This window comes from Euprymna scolopes, chromosome 3 (genome assembly GCF_053919585.1).
Source record: "Euprymna scolopes isolate OS-2025 chromosome 3, ASM5391958v1, whole genome shotgun sequence".
Taxonomy (NCBI): Eukaryota; Metazoa; Mollusca; class Cephalopoda; order Sepiida; family Sepiolidae; genus Euprymna; species Euprymna scolopes.
The window spans coordinates 31,122,710-31,140,069 of record NC_136484.1 but is presented as its reverse complement, the minus strand read 5'-3'; the positions used below and the strand labels follow the sequence as shown (position 1 = coordinate 31,140,069).

Here is a 17,360-nt window from a genome sequence, read left to right as displayed (position 1 = left end):
ATGTTGACATGTCTTGAATAGTTTTTAGAAATTGACTTCCAAACTAACCTATCCCTTACTAAGTCTTTATTTGTTTTTCACTCAAATCCATCCACATTACCTCCTCCCATGTTTTCCTTGGCTTTCCTCTGCTAACTGACCCTGATACCTCAACTGTTATACATTTACTAACCATGGAGCTTTCATTCATTCTTTCAATGTGACCAGATTTAATCTTCCTCTGAGGTCATTAGATATGAGCCTGTCTTTGACTTGCATTACATATCCATTGTTATTCTCATATCATTTCTCTACATGCAACGCATATCCTCAACCCTCACTGACTAAGCAGGGGAACTTTTCTCTTTTTTAGGGGATTTGCAACACTACAATCACTGAGAATCACTTTAATCGTTGTTGCATTCACTCTCAAACATTTACTCTCTATAGCAGGGTTTCCCAAAATGGACTCCATGGAGCCCTGGATCTCCATGAGTGAGGCTGAGGGTACTCCGGAAGCCCTTTCTTAAAGAGGACCAAATGCTTTATATGGAAAAATTAAATGGCTGCAGACATTAATAATTATTATTATAGAAAGAGATATGATACAGGTGTAAAGAGTTTCAGGATGGTTCATGAAAAGGATATAAAAAAAAACTATCAAAAATTTTTCGCCAATTGTAATGAATGGCTCTTCCAATGAGTAAGCCTCCTCCTCATTTGCCTTGATAAGTTCTTAGGACTGGCTTTCACTCCAGATCTAAAATGGAAGATTTAAATTCAATCTATTGCTAAGGTCACTAGAAAAAAATGGTTACGTTATTCTACTGCTCCAGAAAGTATCTGATTCCTGATATAAGCTTCTACTTATATATAGTCAGATACTCCTAAGATGAAGTACAACTGCCGGATCTGTTGGTGTTGATCGGTGCACTCTTAGTTGCTTAGACAGAGTTTAAAATTGACTTCAAAATCTAGTGAGGTGGTAATCTCATTTGTTTATTACAGATGGTGCTCGTCTCTTTCTACTCTATTGTTATTTTCATGGAAGGTCTTTGACTGAGCTCCAATCTCTGCTTCATCCATGTAAGACATTCACAGAAGGAACTTTTTTTCTACCAAAACTGAAAGAACTTTCCTTTCTTGCCTTATGTGTTTAGCATTAAACCGAATTTCTGTAAACATACTTCTTTGCATGGGTTTTCCATCTGTGGATTACAACATGGTTGTCTTTAAATCCAATCTCAACAGATTCTTGTTATAAACCCATAAGTAACTTAATAATAACTTAATTCATTCCAGTAATCTTTTTCAGTCTTCTCATAAGTTTTTTTTTTTATTATCTTTCAACTAACGATCATTCCATCGCAATTATTCTTATGCTCAAGTTACTGTTCCTATTTACAATGCCTCCCCATGGGACACAGTTGGGCACCAAGGTCGTTTTTTAATGTGGAGAAAAGGAACAAAAATAAAAATTGTCTCAGTCGTGAAGAATTTCTCTTCCACTGACAGAGAACAAGAAATTGAAGTGTAGCATCTGAAGAACAGATACCACACTTTGATCTTGACCCGAAGGCAAGTTGTTGGTCAAATGCCCAAATGACTGTTGGCCTTGATGCTATATTAGTAAAACAAAATGTAAGGGGGAATTCTGATATAGACATCAACATAATTAATAATATATCAGTTTAGTTTTCTGTGTACATCACCACTAATGCATATGTATTTTTTTTTACATATTTTACATTGTTATTCTGAAATCTTTTTTTTTCTTCCCCAGGCTGACATCGAGAATGCAATTTCTGCTATCAAGAAAGCGATTGTTGTTTCCAATAAATACAGACGGAAAGCTTACCTTATAGGTAGTCTGGGACGTTCTGCAAAAGACAACTATGATGATTATACTGAAGGTATTGTGCACTTCATTTTATTTCTGATAGTGTTTTGGATGTTGTAATTATTATTGACAAAAACAACAACCTAAAAATCATAGAATGTAACAGATCAAAAGTTTTAAGTCAGATTATTTGCATACTCTGATTCGAATTAATGCAGCATCTTTTGTCTCTTCAAAACGTATTACACATACAAAATACTATGAGATTGAGAGATCAGCATTGCATACATGTGCATTATAATTTTTGTTATTATTCATCCATGCGATCCGAACGGTTTTAAGAATTTATTTTACCAGTTGCACGGAAGACTTTATTTCCAGAAATGTTGTGTGTATTTACAACAAAGTGAATCTTCAATACAATATTGATTTATGATTGAATATGTACAGAAAATTATGGTAAAGAAAGATATTTGGAAATTCCCAAATGTTTTTGTTAACATAGATGATGTATGAAAATAAACTTTGTTTAAAAAATAATATATAAGACAAATATTGAACCAACAGATTACGGTTATTTAGTAGCATATTAAAATGAAAGATAATAAAAAAAGAAATATCAGCTGATTTTTATTTTGTTTTCGTTTTGAATAAAAACTAAGTACTTTCATTATAACTCGGATCCATGACCAGTGACATATTAAATGGAACGATCTTATACCAAATGTTGAAGTACTCAACAGAGCCAACATGGACAGCGTAGAAGCCATCCTCACCACCACACAACTTTAATGGACTGGACGTGTGGCCGGAATGGAAAACAATCACAGCCCCAAAATCCTATTATATGGAGAATTGGAAAATGGGTGCAGAAAGATTGGTGGGCAGAAACTACCAGGATGTGATAAAGCGCCACCTAAAGGCAAGTAATATGAACAAGAAGAATTGGGAAGAGCTAGGAGCAGACCAAAGTTGCTGGCGCTGTAGCCTTCATAAAGGAAAGGCAGAAATAGAGGCAAAAATAAAAGACAAAAAATATTAGCAAAGGCATAACCCTGGTAACTATCCATGCACTACTTGTAGGGAAACTACACACTGAGCATGGAATGCTACAACACTGCAGAATAAAGCATGAAGACCCTGATTAGTCATCTTCAGCTATGAAGGACTGCGTGATGATGATGATTATACATAGAAAAGGCACAATTTTTTTTTTTTTTTTATTACATTTTCACCCCAAACAAGGCACATTGCCACTTTGGTGTAGGGGGGCTACTATCAGGGGCAGCAACTACTGGGGCACTATGTTGGGATTTGGGCAGCAAGATGTTGGTTCACGTTACACTTGAACTTCTGCATGTCAGTACAGTTAGGGAAGCAGGGACCTGGAATGGAATTCCAGAGTCTAGCGGTTCTGGGGAAGAAACTACTGGAGTAGAAAGATCTTTTACATCTAGGGATCTCTATTGTGTGGGGGTGGGATTTAACTGCCTGTCGGGTTTTTCGAGGGTGTCTACATCATGTGGGCACAAGTGTCTGCAGTTCGTCAGCGTATTCACCATTAAAATACTTGTAGAACAGGCAGAGGGATGCAACGTTTCGTCGATGGGACAGAGGCTGAAGCTTAGATGACAGTTCAGGGCCTATCAGATTGGGGACTCTCTTTGCACACAATTTCTCACTTTTTTAATTTTTATTTCTATTATTAAATTAAACTGTTCTTTGAAAGTTCACTTTAGTATTTGTTTTTGCCATTAGTACATTGTCAGTTTCAAACCTGACAAAATATATATAGTTTATTTTTTATTTTATTATTTTATATAATATGTAACAAGGTACATTTTAAACCTACATTAACAAATGAAAGTATATAAAAAGATGTTTAACGGGCTAAGAGATGCATAGAATCTTATGAAAGCTGGAAAGAATGGAAGAAAATATTAAGTTATGTAAATATGTAAATAGGACTCTAAAATCGCTGGGCTGATTTTTTTTTTTTTTTTTTTTTCACACAAATGTACCTTATGTGTTTGGGAGTGTTCTTAGATAGGTTTTGTACTGGAATTCTTTTGATAATTGTCAATAATTAAAAAAACATTAAAAAAACATTAAAGATGGAACAGTCTGATTTTGACCAAAGTTAGCACTTTCACAGTGTAACATCACACATGCATTTGAGAAGTTTTATCACTGCACAAGCAAATGTGTCCGGCATATAAAATCAACAGTAAGTTCTTTTATATGACAGGGACACATTTAAAATAAATGTTTCCGTTTAGAGCACAATTAAACCATTATATCTGATTTTTTCATTTTAAACTTTAATTCAAGCCATTATCACCACACAAGTAGAAAGGCAAGGCATATAAAATATACAGTAGATTCTGTAATATAACAGGGGCACCTACGAAATGAATGTTTCTGTTTAGATGCATGATACTTGACTTTCGAATTTGAAACTTTGATTCTAGCCATTATATATAAAATAATTTTCTAAAATCAACAGTAGGTTCTCTACAGTGCAAGGTATGATGGACTAAGTCAGTGCGGGAAGAATGTGAAGTTTCCTCTCGGTGCACTGTGATGGGTCCTCAAATGGAGACAGCAATCAATCAATTTCATTGAAAAATAGACAATTTCATAGATTTCGATGACAATAAAATATGGGAGAGTGAAACATTCGTTGATCCTTATTGAATCCCACTTCGGGTATCCCTGCTAGTATATGGAAACGAAGAATAGATGATTATAAAACAATTGTCAGTGAAGACAAATGATCAATTAATATTAAGTAACTTAGAAATTTTGTACTAAAAATAGATATAGAAAGAAATAATTTTTTTTATATGTTGTAGTGTTGGAAAATAAATATGAAAACTTCTACTTAAACAATTTTCTTCCTTTTTTTTCTCTCTCTAATACTTGTCTGATAGATAAGTCACATTACATGTCATTTTTTTTTTCTTATTTTCAACTTATGTGCTGTTGCTACACAAAGTTGTCTTGTTATTCTGACAAAATAATCTTACAATGATTGATTGAATTATTATTTTTTTTTTTAGATTCTTTCTTCAATAATTACTCACTTAAATGTAATCTTTGCCAGTCTAGTTGATCTTTTTTTACTTTTGCTCACCCCAATCGACAGGCATATTGCCACCGAGACATAATGTGAATTAGAGGCCATATTTATAGCGGTATCCTTAGTGAAGGATTTACAGTGAGATGTTTGTTTACGTTACATTTAAATTTCTGCATGGTAGTATAGTCAGGGGAGCAGGGAAAGAATTCCAAAGGCTATCAGTTTGAGTAAAGAATCTATTAGAGTGGAAAAACCCTCCAGCATCTTAGAACCATTGCCATAAAGAGATGCGATCTTACTGTCTGGCAGGTTGGTTGGGGGTATTTACCTCCAGGGGTGGGGCACAAGTGCAGCAAGTTCATCACAGCACATTCTATTAAAATATTTCTAAAACAAGCACATGGATGCAATATAATAGCGATGAAAAAAAGGTTGGAGCTTGGTATACTTTTTATAGAATTATTACTAGTTGAGATAGATCAAGATAAATCTAAATAAATATGTCATTAGTACTTAATACATTTGAAAATATCTCCCTTGAACATGTTCTAATGTGACCTGATTTGTTTTAAGAATAGTATTAATTATTCCTTCATTCAAAAAAAAAATTAAAGCAAAGTAGAAGAAATATTGTTCGAGGATGTATTTTATTTGCAATTGTGATACCATCTAATTTAAACAAGTCCAACTTCTTGTTATTGTTTATATAGATACATTTTATGTTACTAAATTACAAAATAAAAATAAACCAACTTCTTCCAACAATGGTTCTTGGCCTTCGTGCTGGGATCAAAGTGTAGTATCTGCTCCGGCAGATACTGCAAGCAAAGACCATATGTGGGGGAAACCCCACATATAAGACCTTAGTCAATGTAGGGGCAACTCTTCATACCAATTGTCACTATCCAGCTCCCCTACTCCCCGGGGAGTTGGTCCCTATTTCCCCTTCATTCCTCACTTTAAAAATCGGCCTTGTGCCTAATTTGCTCAGTGGGGGAGCAAATAAATACCATCTGTTCCCCACTTAAATTTCTTGTTCTCTGTCAGTGGAGGAGAAATCCTTCACGACTGAGACAATTTTTATTTTTGTTCCTTTTCTCCACATTAAAAAACAACCCTGGTGTCTAACTGTGTCCCATGGGAAGGCATTGTAAATAGTAACTTATAGTTACATTTAAGGTGTTTCTTTGTTTTGGAATTTTCATTCTGATTAATATTTCTTGATTATATGAGTAAGTTTGTTTTTAAATAGTATTTCTGCTTAAACTTGTTAAACTTAACAAAATTATAATTTTTTCGGTTGTTATGTAATAATATTTTAGGTAAACTTGAGGTTAGAATCAGAAATTTCTATGAAATGTTAAAGATATACAGTGGAATTTTTCACTTGGAATTGATTTAAGACTGCTTATACAAGAAGTTACATCACAGACAGAAAGTTGCTAGTGAAACATGGTGAATAAGCTGATCTTTTTCTTTCTGGATTTCAATAAAAAGCAATCGGTTCTGTGAGAGCGCTTCTATTTCCCTATGAGATGGAGGATGATGTATACTAGAAGAACAATAAAAGGCTTGAAACTTTATTCTGTCTTCTTATCCGGTGTTGTAGACAAGTTTACATGACTTGTATGGGTCTGTCTTTTGTCTCTTACTCAGATGTTACATAGAACAGCCACAATTTGCTTGAAACAAAAATTTTATGGCTAGATGCCCTTCCAAAAAGTTACCCCCTCAAAATAGGTGAATATATTAACAATATACAAAACTTTGTCAATAGAATTGTGCATAATAATAAAATGAAAGCAATCATTGAATTAAAGAAGATAAAAAATAAATAGTAAATTAATGAAATAACATTTTGCAAAACAATATGCAAATTAGTTAAGCTTAATATGCTGATTGCATAGACAAGTTCAGTCTATTAGAAAGCTAAAGTTCTATTTTGAATATAAAATTGGTGTTTTAATCTCACTGTCAGTGTGATAAGTGGCCAGATTTTATCAATAGACTAATAGAATATTGGTCTCAGAATGGGTATAAACAATAAATATAGCATTAGTTTGGAATTTTGGTACAGTTTCAGTGGCATTCCCTTAAATGGTATAGTTTTAAAAAATAATAATGTGCCAATACTACATGTCCTGATACCTAAAATACATATTCCATAATAAGTTCAATAGTTAAAGATTTTAACAAGCACATATGTGTATGCAAGTTCAGGTGGGCATATTCTTTAAATTATATAGTTACAAAAAAAATTGTGCGCATGTTACTCACTGGGTTATCAAGAACATACATTAAAAAATTCATAATGATCGGTTCATTAAGAAATATATATAATGTGCGATATTCTGACTTCCTATCACTGAATCCTCTTTTACTGTATGTGCCTGCTGACTTGGCATTTAGAGGTACTTAATTTCCCTCAGCTCTGTTTTTTTATTTTTACTCACCTTCACCCCAAACAAAGCATATTGCCACTTGGACATAAGGGGCTACTAATTGTGACCATGCATAAGAAAGATTAAGATGTTAGTTTACATTACATTTAAACTTCTGCATATCAGTACAGTTTGGAAAGCAGTTAGCAGGAAGAGAATTCCAAAGTCTATAGCTGTTCTAGGGAAGAAGCTATTTGAGTAGAGAACTTTCTTACATTTAGGGACCTCAACAGTGAAGGGGTGTGATTTTGTTGCTGAGCGGGTTTGTCAGGGATATGTGTTGAGGGGGCACAAGTGCAATTAGTTCATCAGAGCACATTCCAATAAAGTAAGCACAGGGATGCAACATTGCGGCGATGAGACAAGGGGTTTGGGAGCCTAGTTGACAAAGTGGGACCTATTAGATTGCAGACCCTTTATGGACCCTATTCAAGAGGGAGCGACTAGTGGTAGATGCACCAGCCCAGATGTGGCAACAATACTCCATACATGGGCAAATAGTGGCCCTTTAGAGGTACAGGATACTCTCAGGTGTGAGCAGTTTTCTAGCATGATAGAGGAAGCCCACCTTCCTTGCAGCAGCCCTTGCAATGTCCTCAATGTATTTATTCCAGTTCATATTTCCTGTGAATGTTAATCTGAGGAATTTGAAGGAAGAATTCTCAGGTAGGGAGTTAGTTGCCATGGATATCGGTGGTTGGAGAGATTTCTTGTAATTATTGAAAAGAACAGCTTAGTTTTACTAGCATTAAATATCACCATCCATTTACAACCTCATTCAACTACGGTGTAGAGGTCATTTTCTAATGATTCGGCCATTGTCTTAGATTTATGTTCATCCATTCTTCTCTCATGAATGTTGTATCATCAGCAAATATCAGATTCGATATTATTGGGGAGGTCATTGATGAATATTAGAAATAATAGTGGTCCAAGGATCGACCCCTAAGGCACTCCCGCATTAATGTTATGCTGCTTAGATGAACGTCCATAAATGACAACCTGGATGGTTCTATTGTCTAAGAAGGATCTAATTATATTTAGGATTCATCCAGTTATACCATATGATTTGATTTTCATTAGCAGCCCTTCATGCCAGACTTTGTCAAAGGCCTTGGATATATCGAGGGCTACAGCCATGGCTTCACCCGCCTTATCCAGGGCATGGTATATGCGTTCAGAGATAACTGTTAAAATATCTGCAGTAGAACGACATTTCCTAAATCCATACTGTTTGTCAGAAAGAAGATTAGCTTTTACAAGGTGGTGGACTAGTGCGTCATTGATTAGCGTCTTGAAGATTTTAGCAAAAAGGGGGAGGAGACTTATAGGGCAATAATTGAGAGGGTCGGTCCTTTCGTCAGATTTCTTGTACACTGGTACTACAGAGGTCATCTTCCAGCTATTTGGGAAGCAGGATTCAGCAAGGCATTTGTTGTAGAGTTTGGAAAGTACGGGTGCTAGTTCAGCTGACCATTTCTCCTGTGTTAATTGCTGGTAGTTCAGAGGTAGAATGCTAGCCTACGGAGTCAAGGTTGACTTTGTAACTGGGTTCGAATCTCTCTACTGGCAGTAATTGTAATTTCCTGCTGATGATTGCATAAGCATGAAACAGCAGTGTCTGTAGGTATAAAAATAATTGATATTATTTACAAAAATATTACCATTTTATATATATATATATATATATGTATGTATATATATATATATATATATATATATAATGCACGCCATGAATGTTAACATTTACAAAAAGAATGTGCCCATCTTACCATGTTTCTTAGAATATAATTTCCAAAATTCATAATGATCCATTCATTAGTTTAGGAGATTACTTTATACATATATATGTAAATTATTGGAATACAAGTCTGAATAACTTGCAGACGTATTAGGCTCAATGCAAAATATATCTATGAATTCAATACTGAATAAGAAATCTTTTGTCTCATTCAAAACATTGAACTCTGTTATGCTGTGTATTTTTTTTTTACAAAGCAGTCACCATTTATCAAGGCTCTGAGGCCACTCAAGGATAAGGATTAATGAGTGTACAGTAGTCAATGGGACAATATTTTAGGAATCATTAGTAGTGGAAAATTGGTAAATTGGATTACTTAAGGGGATGGCTCATCAAAAACTTGTTTACGTTGGACATGAAGATGATCATATTATAGTCAGCTGGAAAGCAGGGAAACAGAAGAGTTTCACAGGCATGCAGTTCTAAGAAAGACGTTTTGTTAATGGAATCCACGTCTAGGTTATTCACTACATGAGTTTATTAAATGAGCAGTAAAAATGACATTGAGACAGACATTGCATATTGCATAAAATTCTCTTTAAAAATTGATTTTCTGTTGAAGACAATCCAGTAAGTTCAACTGACAAGTTATAGGCCGATTTGTTCAATATGAACTCTCACTAAGAAAACCAACATTATATCTTATCCACATGCAACAGACGTACAAATTCATATCCTTATTACATAAATCTGTCAACAAGATAGAAAAGAAGCCTAAAAATTCTATTAGTTCGATTTTTACCCAAATTTGCACATAAATCAGCTCACTACAAAGAAATAAGTAATTCTTTTTGTAAGAATGTTAAACTTTGTTAGAAGACTAATTACATTTAACATAAATATCAGAATTGAAGTCATGTTAGCACATATGATTTCATGACGTTGGCCTGTCTTGGCATATGTATCATATATAATTGCAATGGAAAACGACAATGTAAATAAGCATAAATTAACGACCACGATAATTGCATTTTAGAAAGATCAAATTTGGTTAGAATGATCAGCAGCCAAAAATGTTTGGCAAATATAATACTATTAATCTTTTACTCCAGTAAGTGAGAATAGAGTATCCAATCAAAAAGAGATTTAAAAAAAAAGTGTATGTGTATAGGTAGACGGTATGTCCTTTGTTTAGTTTGAAAAATATAGAATATCTAATGTAAAATAACAAAATTGAAATATAAAATAATAACGATGCTACCAATATACATGTCCTATAAAAATGTCTTCACAATGTATGAAGGAGAGTAAGGATGTGGTAGTAGATCTGAGTGTGAGAGGGAAAATTCCTCCAACTTTCTATATGGATGGCTATTTTAAGAGAAAATAACAAGCAAGGATAAATAAAAAAAAATTAAAGAAAGTGAATGAAGCAAACTTATAATTTCTGAAAAAGTGCACGACTAATTGGCTTAAATCGATGCTGAAGCAGAGTTGTATATGCAGCTTTTGAAATGAAAGCTATACCAATCAGTGAAAAAAAAATCTCACTTTACATATGAAATAAATCTTACATGCTATACATATTAATGATGGCCTGTTTTAATAACATCTGTAAGTGTTTCTATGACACAATTATTACCATTACTTATTCTATTTTCATTCCATACGAAAATTTATAAGCTGCAGCGTCCATTAATATTTCTTCTTGCATAACTTAAAATAGTATTTCCTTACTTCTATATTATTATTATTATTATTATTATTAAAAATACACTTAATATATTTTAATTCATGCAGATTTTGTATTTATTATTACAGATCCAATTCTCTATTGAATATTTTATATACAATACTGATTTCAAAAGTTTAAAAGAAAAATGACTTGGGTACCATCAGCTAGAATTGAAACCAAAATATTTAGCTCTCCAGCCGCATTCTCTCAGTTAGCATTTCATCCGCATTCTCTACTGCTTTAGCTAACCTACAAATAGATAAAAAGATTTACAATTAAACCACTTCTAGCTAATGATTGAATTTGCACATGCATAAAAAACTAATAAAAATATATCGTCAAATTGAAATGAACATTTTGCATTTCAACTTGCCAATATATGTTTGTAGCATTATTCATCAATCCAAATAAAGATTTTATTTCATATAAACCATCCTTGGTGTATGATTACTATTACCTGTTAAGTGCTTATGCGATTAGTAGTTTAAAAGTCTATCAGTTATACATACATACATTTACCGTTTTATTATTTAATCTTATATAAAAGTAAAGAGACTTTAATTTACGTACGTATTTATGGTGGGTGCAGACACGCACATTAAATTTGATGGCACCGGTGAAAATAGTCACTCATTCTCTAAATTCTCACGGAAAATATTAATACAAATTAGAGTGGTTGTATATCGAACAAGGCACAGTGTCATTAAAACGTAAGAGGTTGCAGTGAATTAGGGGACAGATTTATATGGGCATTCTAAATGGGGAGTTGTACGGTAAGATACTTGCTCACATTACATTGAATTTCTTTCTGTTTATACAGAGGAGGGATTTCCAAAGGTAACTGTTTTTGGAAAGAAGCTATTAGAGTAGAAATTAGAGCAGCGATTGGTCATTCTTGGTCTAAGGTGATATAAATATCTATACTACTGTTAATTAGAATCATCTCAGTTACCACAATACCACATTTACTCTAAGGCCAATCCAACATAAAATATCCAAAAATTTGTTTGAAATTTTAATTTTTCATAAACGTATCTATGTACAAATTCATTGGTAAATAAGAGTGAGAAAACAAAACAAAAAAAAAAACATTACTTTGATACTAACTAGCAAAATGTATTTTAGTTAGGTTTTTTTTTTTTTCATTTTCTTTCTTTGAAGATTGTAATGCTGGGTATGGGGCATCCAAACTAGCTGCCAAAATTGCCCTGCTTTTTATTGAAACCAACCGAGAGCTCTTTTTAGTATCCTCATTGTTCCCTTAAGTGCAGTTAAGAGTGACATTCAATGAAATTTAAAAAATGACTTTGCATTGCATCTTGAGCGATCAGACGATCTCATCTTTTAAAAAGGAGTTGAGGATCATAACGTATGTTCAAACGTGAAATTACCATAGTATATTATTATGTAGATGGTAAGATACAACAATATTTTTCAGCATGTCAAAATAGAAAATTATCTTTGAGAAGTGACACAGTTTTTCGTAAAGGACACCAAATCTTCCATTATTATAAGATTTCATATTTTTTCACATCTCCAATAAGCTTTGTGTGTCCACAAGTCGATCAACAATAGCATTTATATAGTTGAATGCACAAACTGAATCAACAGGTCTTATTTTAGTCACATCTTGATAAGTCTGTCTGTTCATAAGTCAGTCTGTCAGGCTTAAGTTTGAAATTGGTTACACAAGAAGTACGGTATAATTACTGGTAGGCTGAGAAAGGATAACCGATTTGGGAACAAGAAGTGTAAGACGATGAAAATGGATGAAAACATGCAGAACAGGAGACTTTAATAATCTGACTACATTGAACGAATGAATGAGAGTTCTTGGGTTAGTGGATGTAGAACAGTTGAGCTAGTCGGTCCAGTTCATGGTGAAAGGATAAAGAAAACATGGTAAAAGTAATAATAATGGACTTGAGAGAAAAAGGTATAACTAACAGAAGTTAATTCCTACACATGTTAGCATGTAAGATGGACGTTAAACTAAATATGACAGTGATGAGTGAATTTCCTGGTTAGGAGTTAATTCTTTTGTCTGCCACGCTTAAGTTTGAAATAGAATTTTCTGTTTTGTCTGCCACGCTTAAGTTTGAAATAAAATTTTCTATTTTGTCTGCCACGCTAAAGTTTGAAATAGAATTTTCTGTTTTGTCTGCCACGCTTAAGTTTGAAATAGCATTTTCTGTTTTGTTTGTCATGCTTGAGTTTGAAATAGTTTTTGTTTTGTCTGTCATGCTTAAGTTTGAAATATTTGTTTTGTTTGTCACACCTAAGTTTGAAGTAGCATTTTCTGGTTTGTCTGTCATGCATAAGTTTGAAGTAGCATTTTCTGTTTTGTCTGTCACGCTGAAATTTGAAATAATTTTTTGTTTTGTGTGTCATGCTTAAGCTTGAAATATTTTTTCGCCATAAATGGACAACTTGAATGATGTATCTCCAAAAAATCCTTTGTTTTTTTTTCATATAATTTTTAATATATTTGTTTTATATTTTAGAGGAATTTCATGCCGAACTCTGTTATGCTGAAGGTCTACTTATTAGAGCTATGCTTACATTTGTGCAAGACGAAAATCTTATCAGTTTTGTGAAAGGGGGTCTGAAGATTCGAGAATGTTATAAGATATATAGGTAAGTACTTTCAACTTTCTTTTTCTTTTGTGATTGTTTTCTCTTGTTTTGGCCCTCAAAAACCTATTCTTAAATAGGAGTTATTTGATTCACAGTGGGAGAATAACTTTTAAATTAAAAAGAATATTATTAGCTGGATGGTGATTTTAGAGAAGAATTTATGGTTTTTAGTGTAATGTGATGTATGCTGAACAGGAGACCTCATTGGTATGATCATGTTCAAAGAATGAATGGGAGTTCTTGGGTTAGTAGATGTAGAACAGTCGAGATAGCAGCATCAATTAACAGGAAAAAGTCAAAGAAAACATGGGAGGGATTGATAAGGATGGACTTGACAGAAAGAGGGATAGAGACCTTAACAGAGATAGGTTCATTTGGAAGTCATTTTCTAAAAAACCATTTAACACATGGGAGCATATAAAACTGACATTAAATTGAATATGATGATGATGTTAGATGTTACATATAAATCGATAGTATTTATTCTACAGAATAAATGTACAAAGGAAAGATTAACAACACAGTAAGTGCTTTTCTAACTTGGCTGCCTTCTGCTGTCAGTTAGATCTGCTTGCTTATGTGACATTGCTTTAGTCCATTCTACTACACCACAATATGATGTAATTTGATTCTGGGCAGAACTACTGCTAAAAAATTACTGTTATTTTATATATATACTTGCAAAAGTACCCGTTGTTGACTGGGTTCAAAAACAGCCTACAGAAAATGGACTCTGATTTATGAAAGTATGATAGGCTATGAAAAGGAAAGGTTGTAATGAGATAGCTTCGAATTTGGGGTATCAAAACCAAAGCAAAATATGATGAAAGTAAAAATAAAATAGATAAACCCCATAATTTATTATACCATACCTGTTCACACTGAAACACTGTGAATCTATATTAAAAATCCTTGTTAAACTTTGTGACATATTTCTATTCTATGGAGGTCAGGTGCGAACGAACACCCCATAATTTTATTATACCATATTTCTTCAAACCAAAACATAATTATCAAAGTATACTCACGCAGATAGATATGAAAAGTCTTTATTAAAGTTTGTGCCTATTTCCAATCTATGGAGGCCAGGCGCGAACGCAGATCCCACAATTTTATTATAACATCCCTATTTAAGTTAAAACATACTTATCAAAGTATTATTATATACATCTATATCAAAAACACTTGTAAACGTTTTTTTTAATTTTTTAATTTTTTATTTCCATACTTTGTGAACCAGGCATGAACGCAGACCCACAATTTTAATGAATCATCATTATGCCAGATCAAACATACCTATTCCTGTGTCTCGATACATCTGCTATCATTATATGTAATCAGTTTTTTAAAATAGTAAACCATATAGGAGACATCCAGCCTTATATTATATATATACATATATATATATATATATATATATATATATATATATATACATACCTATGCAGTGACGCCAAAGAAACAAAAGCTAAATGAAGGCCATCTAGGACATATGCTGTAGAACAGAGAAAAAGGCCAAAGACCCTAGTGTTTTGATGTGATGTTTTGAATATAATAAGCTAGTTATGACCAAAGTTTCATTTCGTTCGGACAAAACACTTAGAAACAGGGCCTAATTAGAGTTGGGGCCTGTTTTTTGGGGGTCAGCCTGTGTGTGTATATATATATATATATATATATATATATTTATATATGGTACTTGTGCATTTAACGAACCAGACGTAACTCAGCATTTGCTCGGCTTTGTCCGGCGCATGACGTCAACAGCCGGATATAACCGAGCGTTGCCGATTAAGCAGACGAGAATTTCGCTATCAATTGGAAGAGTGTCACAACTCAAGAAACGCTTATTTGAAGAGAGTTAAAAAAAATTTTGTTTTAAAAAGATAACCGACGAAATAATAATTAATATTACAAACCTTGCGGACCAGCTCCAGACCCCAGAGGCTGCATTAAACTTTTGTCGGCAGAAGAGAAAAGGTGTTTACATTTTGGCCAGGATTGTGTACTTGCAAAGAGAACAAGCCTTTCCGACGGTTACGGTTGGAGGTGTAGAAGTGTAACATGTCGATGGACCACCATTAGGATTGGAACCTTCTTCTCAAAATCCCGACTAACCATCGCATGTATAAGAAAAATAATATACTTATGGGCGTTCGAGATGGCATCTACAAAAAAATCTCCATCCCGAATGTGGGTTACGTTCTCGCCACACAATTGTGGATTGGAAGATTTTCCTGCGTGATATATGCAGGGACTATTTTCTTAGGAATCCCCGGCAGATTGGAGGCCCAGGACATACGATAGAAATCGTTTTTAACCGCAGAAAACACAACGTCGGCAAACTTCTGACACCGGTTTGGGTCTTCGATGGATACGACCCCGCCGAAAAGGAGGGTTTCTTGGTCACTGTACCAAATAGGAACGCCGAAACCCTCCTTCCACTAATAAATAAATAAAAAAAAATCCTTGTTTCTGGCAAAAAAGAAAAAGTCCTTGTTTCTGGCGGAAAAAAAATGTACAAATAATCCTTGTTTCCGCCCCCCCCCCAAATTGCCCTTTTTTAGGCTTTTTCTATTTGACATAAAGAGTTGCAAAAAAAAAAAAAAAAAAAACAGACAAAAAAGTTTCCTATTACTTAACAAAAAAAACTTGTTTTATATGTATTTATTTTGAAAACGGAAAACAATTTCAAACAATATTAATAAAAAAACATAAAATGAACGGTAGGTTTTTGCTTTTTTTATGTTTCTACATTTTACAATTTCATTGTACAGATATTTTGTTGTAGCGTTGTTTTTATTTTATCGCCAACGCTCGGTTTTATTCGGCTGTTGACGTCATGCGCCGGACAAAGCCGAGCAAATGCTGAGTTACGTCTGGTTCGTTAAATGCACAAGTACCATGTAGTAATTTATAAAATATATATGGCGATTAAGCTACACTGAATATTCGGCGTTTCATCCACTCTAGGACTCCTCAGGCTTATGCTAAATTACTAACTAGCTCTACCTATGTATTGAGCACTTTTTAAGTAAATACTTAAAGTTTACACGTAAATCTATACTTTCGTATATTAATTTTATGTGAGTAAATTAAGTAGTTATATATATATATATATATATATATATATATATATATATATATATTCTTCGGAGTAGTTTTTATTTAACAATCAGTGGTTATGTAAACGTGAGATTGTAGGTTTACAAAATATTACTGGCAGTAATATTCTATAAGTTATCCCATCTAAACGAGAATTGCTCGATATTCAAGATAGAGCAAATAAATTAAACTGTAATTCAATGAATTTCAAAAAACTCTTATTGAAATGAAATGAAGTGGTTGAGTTTCATATCAAAGAATTTTTATTATTCTAAGCAAGACAAAGAATGTTTTAGAAAGTTTATCTCCTTAACCTATAGGGTTTCGATGTCTACCATCTCATCAGAGGAGTGAAAATATTAGCAAATAGTTATAAAGGTATGCACCCTATTTGCTAAAGTCAGTGAGACATGGAAAGTCAAAGTGAAAATAAATTTATCAGAAGTTCTGTAGCAGGAGTATTTGTAGAAAAAGGATATGAATGTTTTTGTTGATCCAACTTGTTTAGTAAAATCCATATTATATGTTCTTTACATCCGTTTGGTAATAGTTTCCAAGTTATATCCTGGGTAATCCTCATAGCTGTGTATATATCCGAATCGGGCAAGTGCTTGTTTAAATTTGTTTTGGGTCCAGCCGATAATAATTTCAAAGTCTGATGAAGCTTATATTATTTTTAGCGGGGGGGGGGGAGTGTTAGGGAGAGTAGGCAATGGTAAGTGGCAGGAGGTGGAGTGAGACAATTTTGTGCATATTCATCCTAATATACACATGAACACACATATACAAACTCAACACTC

General features: G+C 33.5%; 1 protein-coding gene across 1 annotated transcript in view; it reads left to right on the top strand.

Annotated features, from left to right (window-relative positions):
* Positions 1–17,360, top strand: part of LOC145254514 (tetratricopeptide repeat protein 39B-like) — a 222,230-nt gene that overhangs the window by 152,482 nt on the left and 52,388 nt on the right. The window contains exons 5-6 of the mRNA XM_080113043.1: positions 1,763–1,892; positions 13,323–13,455. Coding sequence (XP_079969169.1) covers positions 1,763–1,892; positions 13,323–13,455 — 263 coding nt within the window. The remainder of the gene's footprint in view (positions 1–1,762; positions 1,893–13,322; positions 13,456–17,360) is intronic.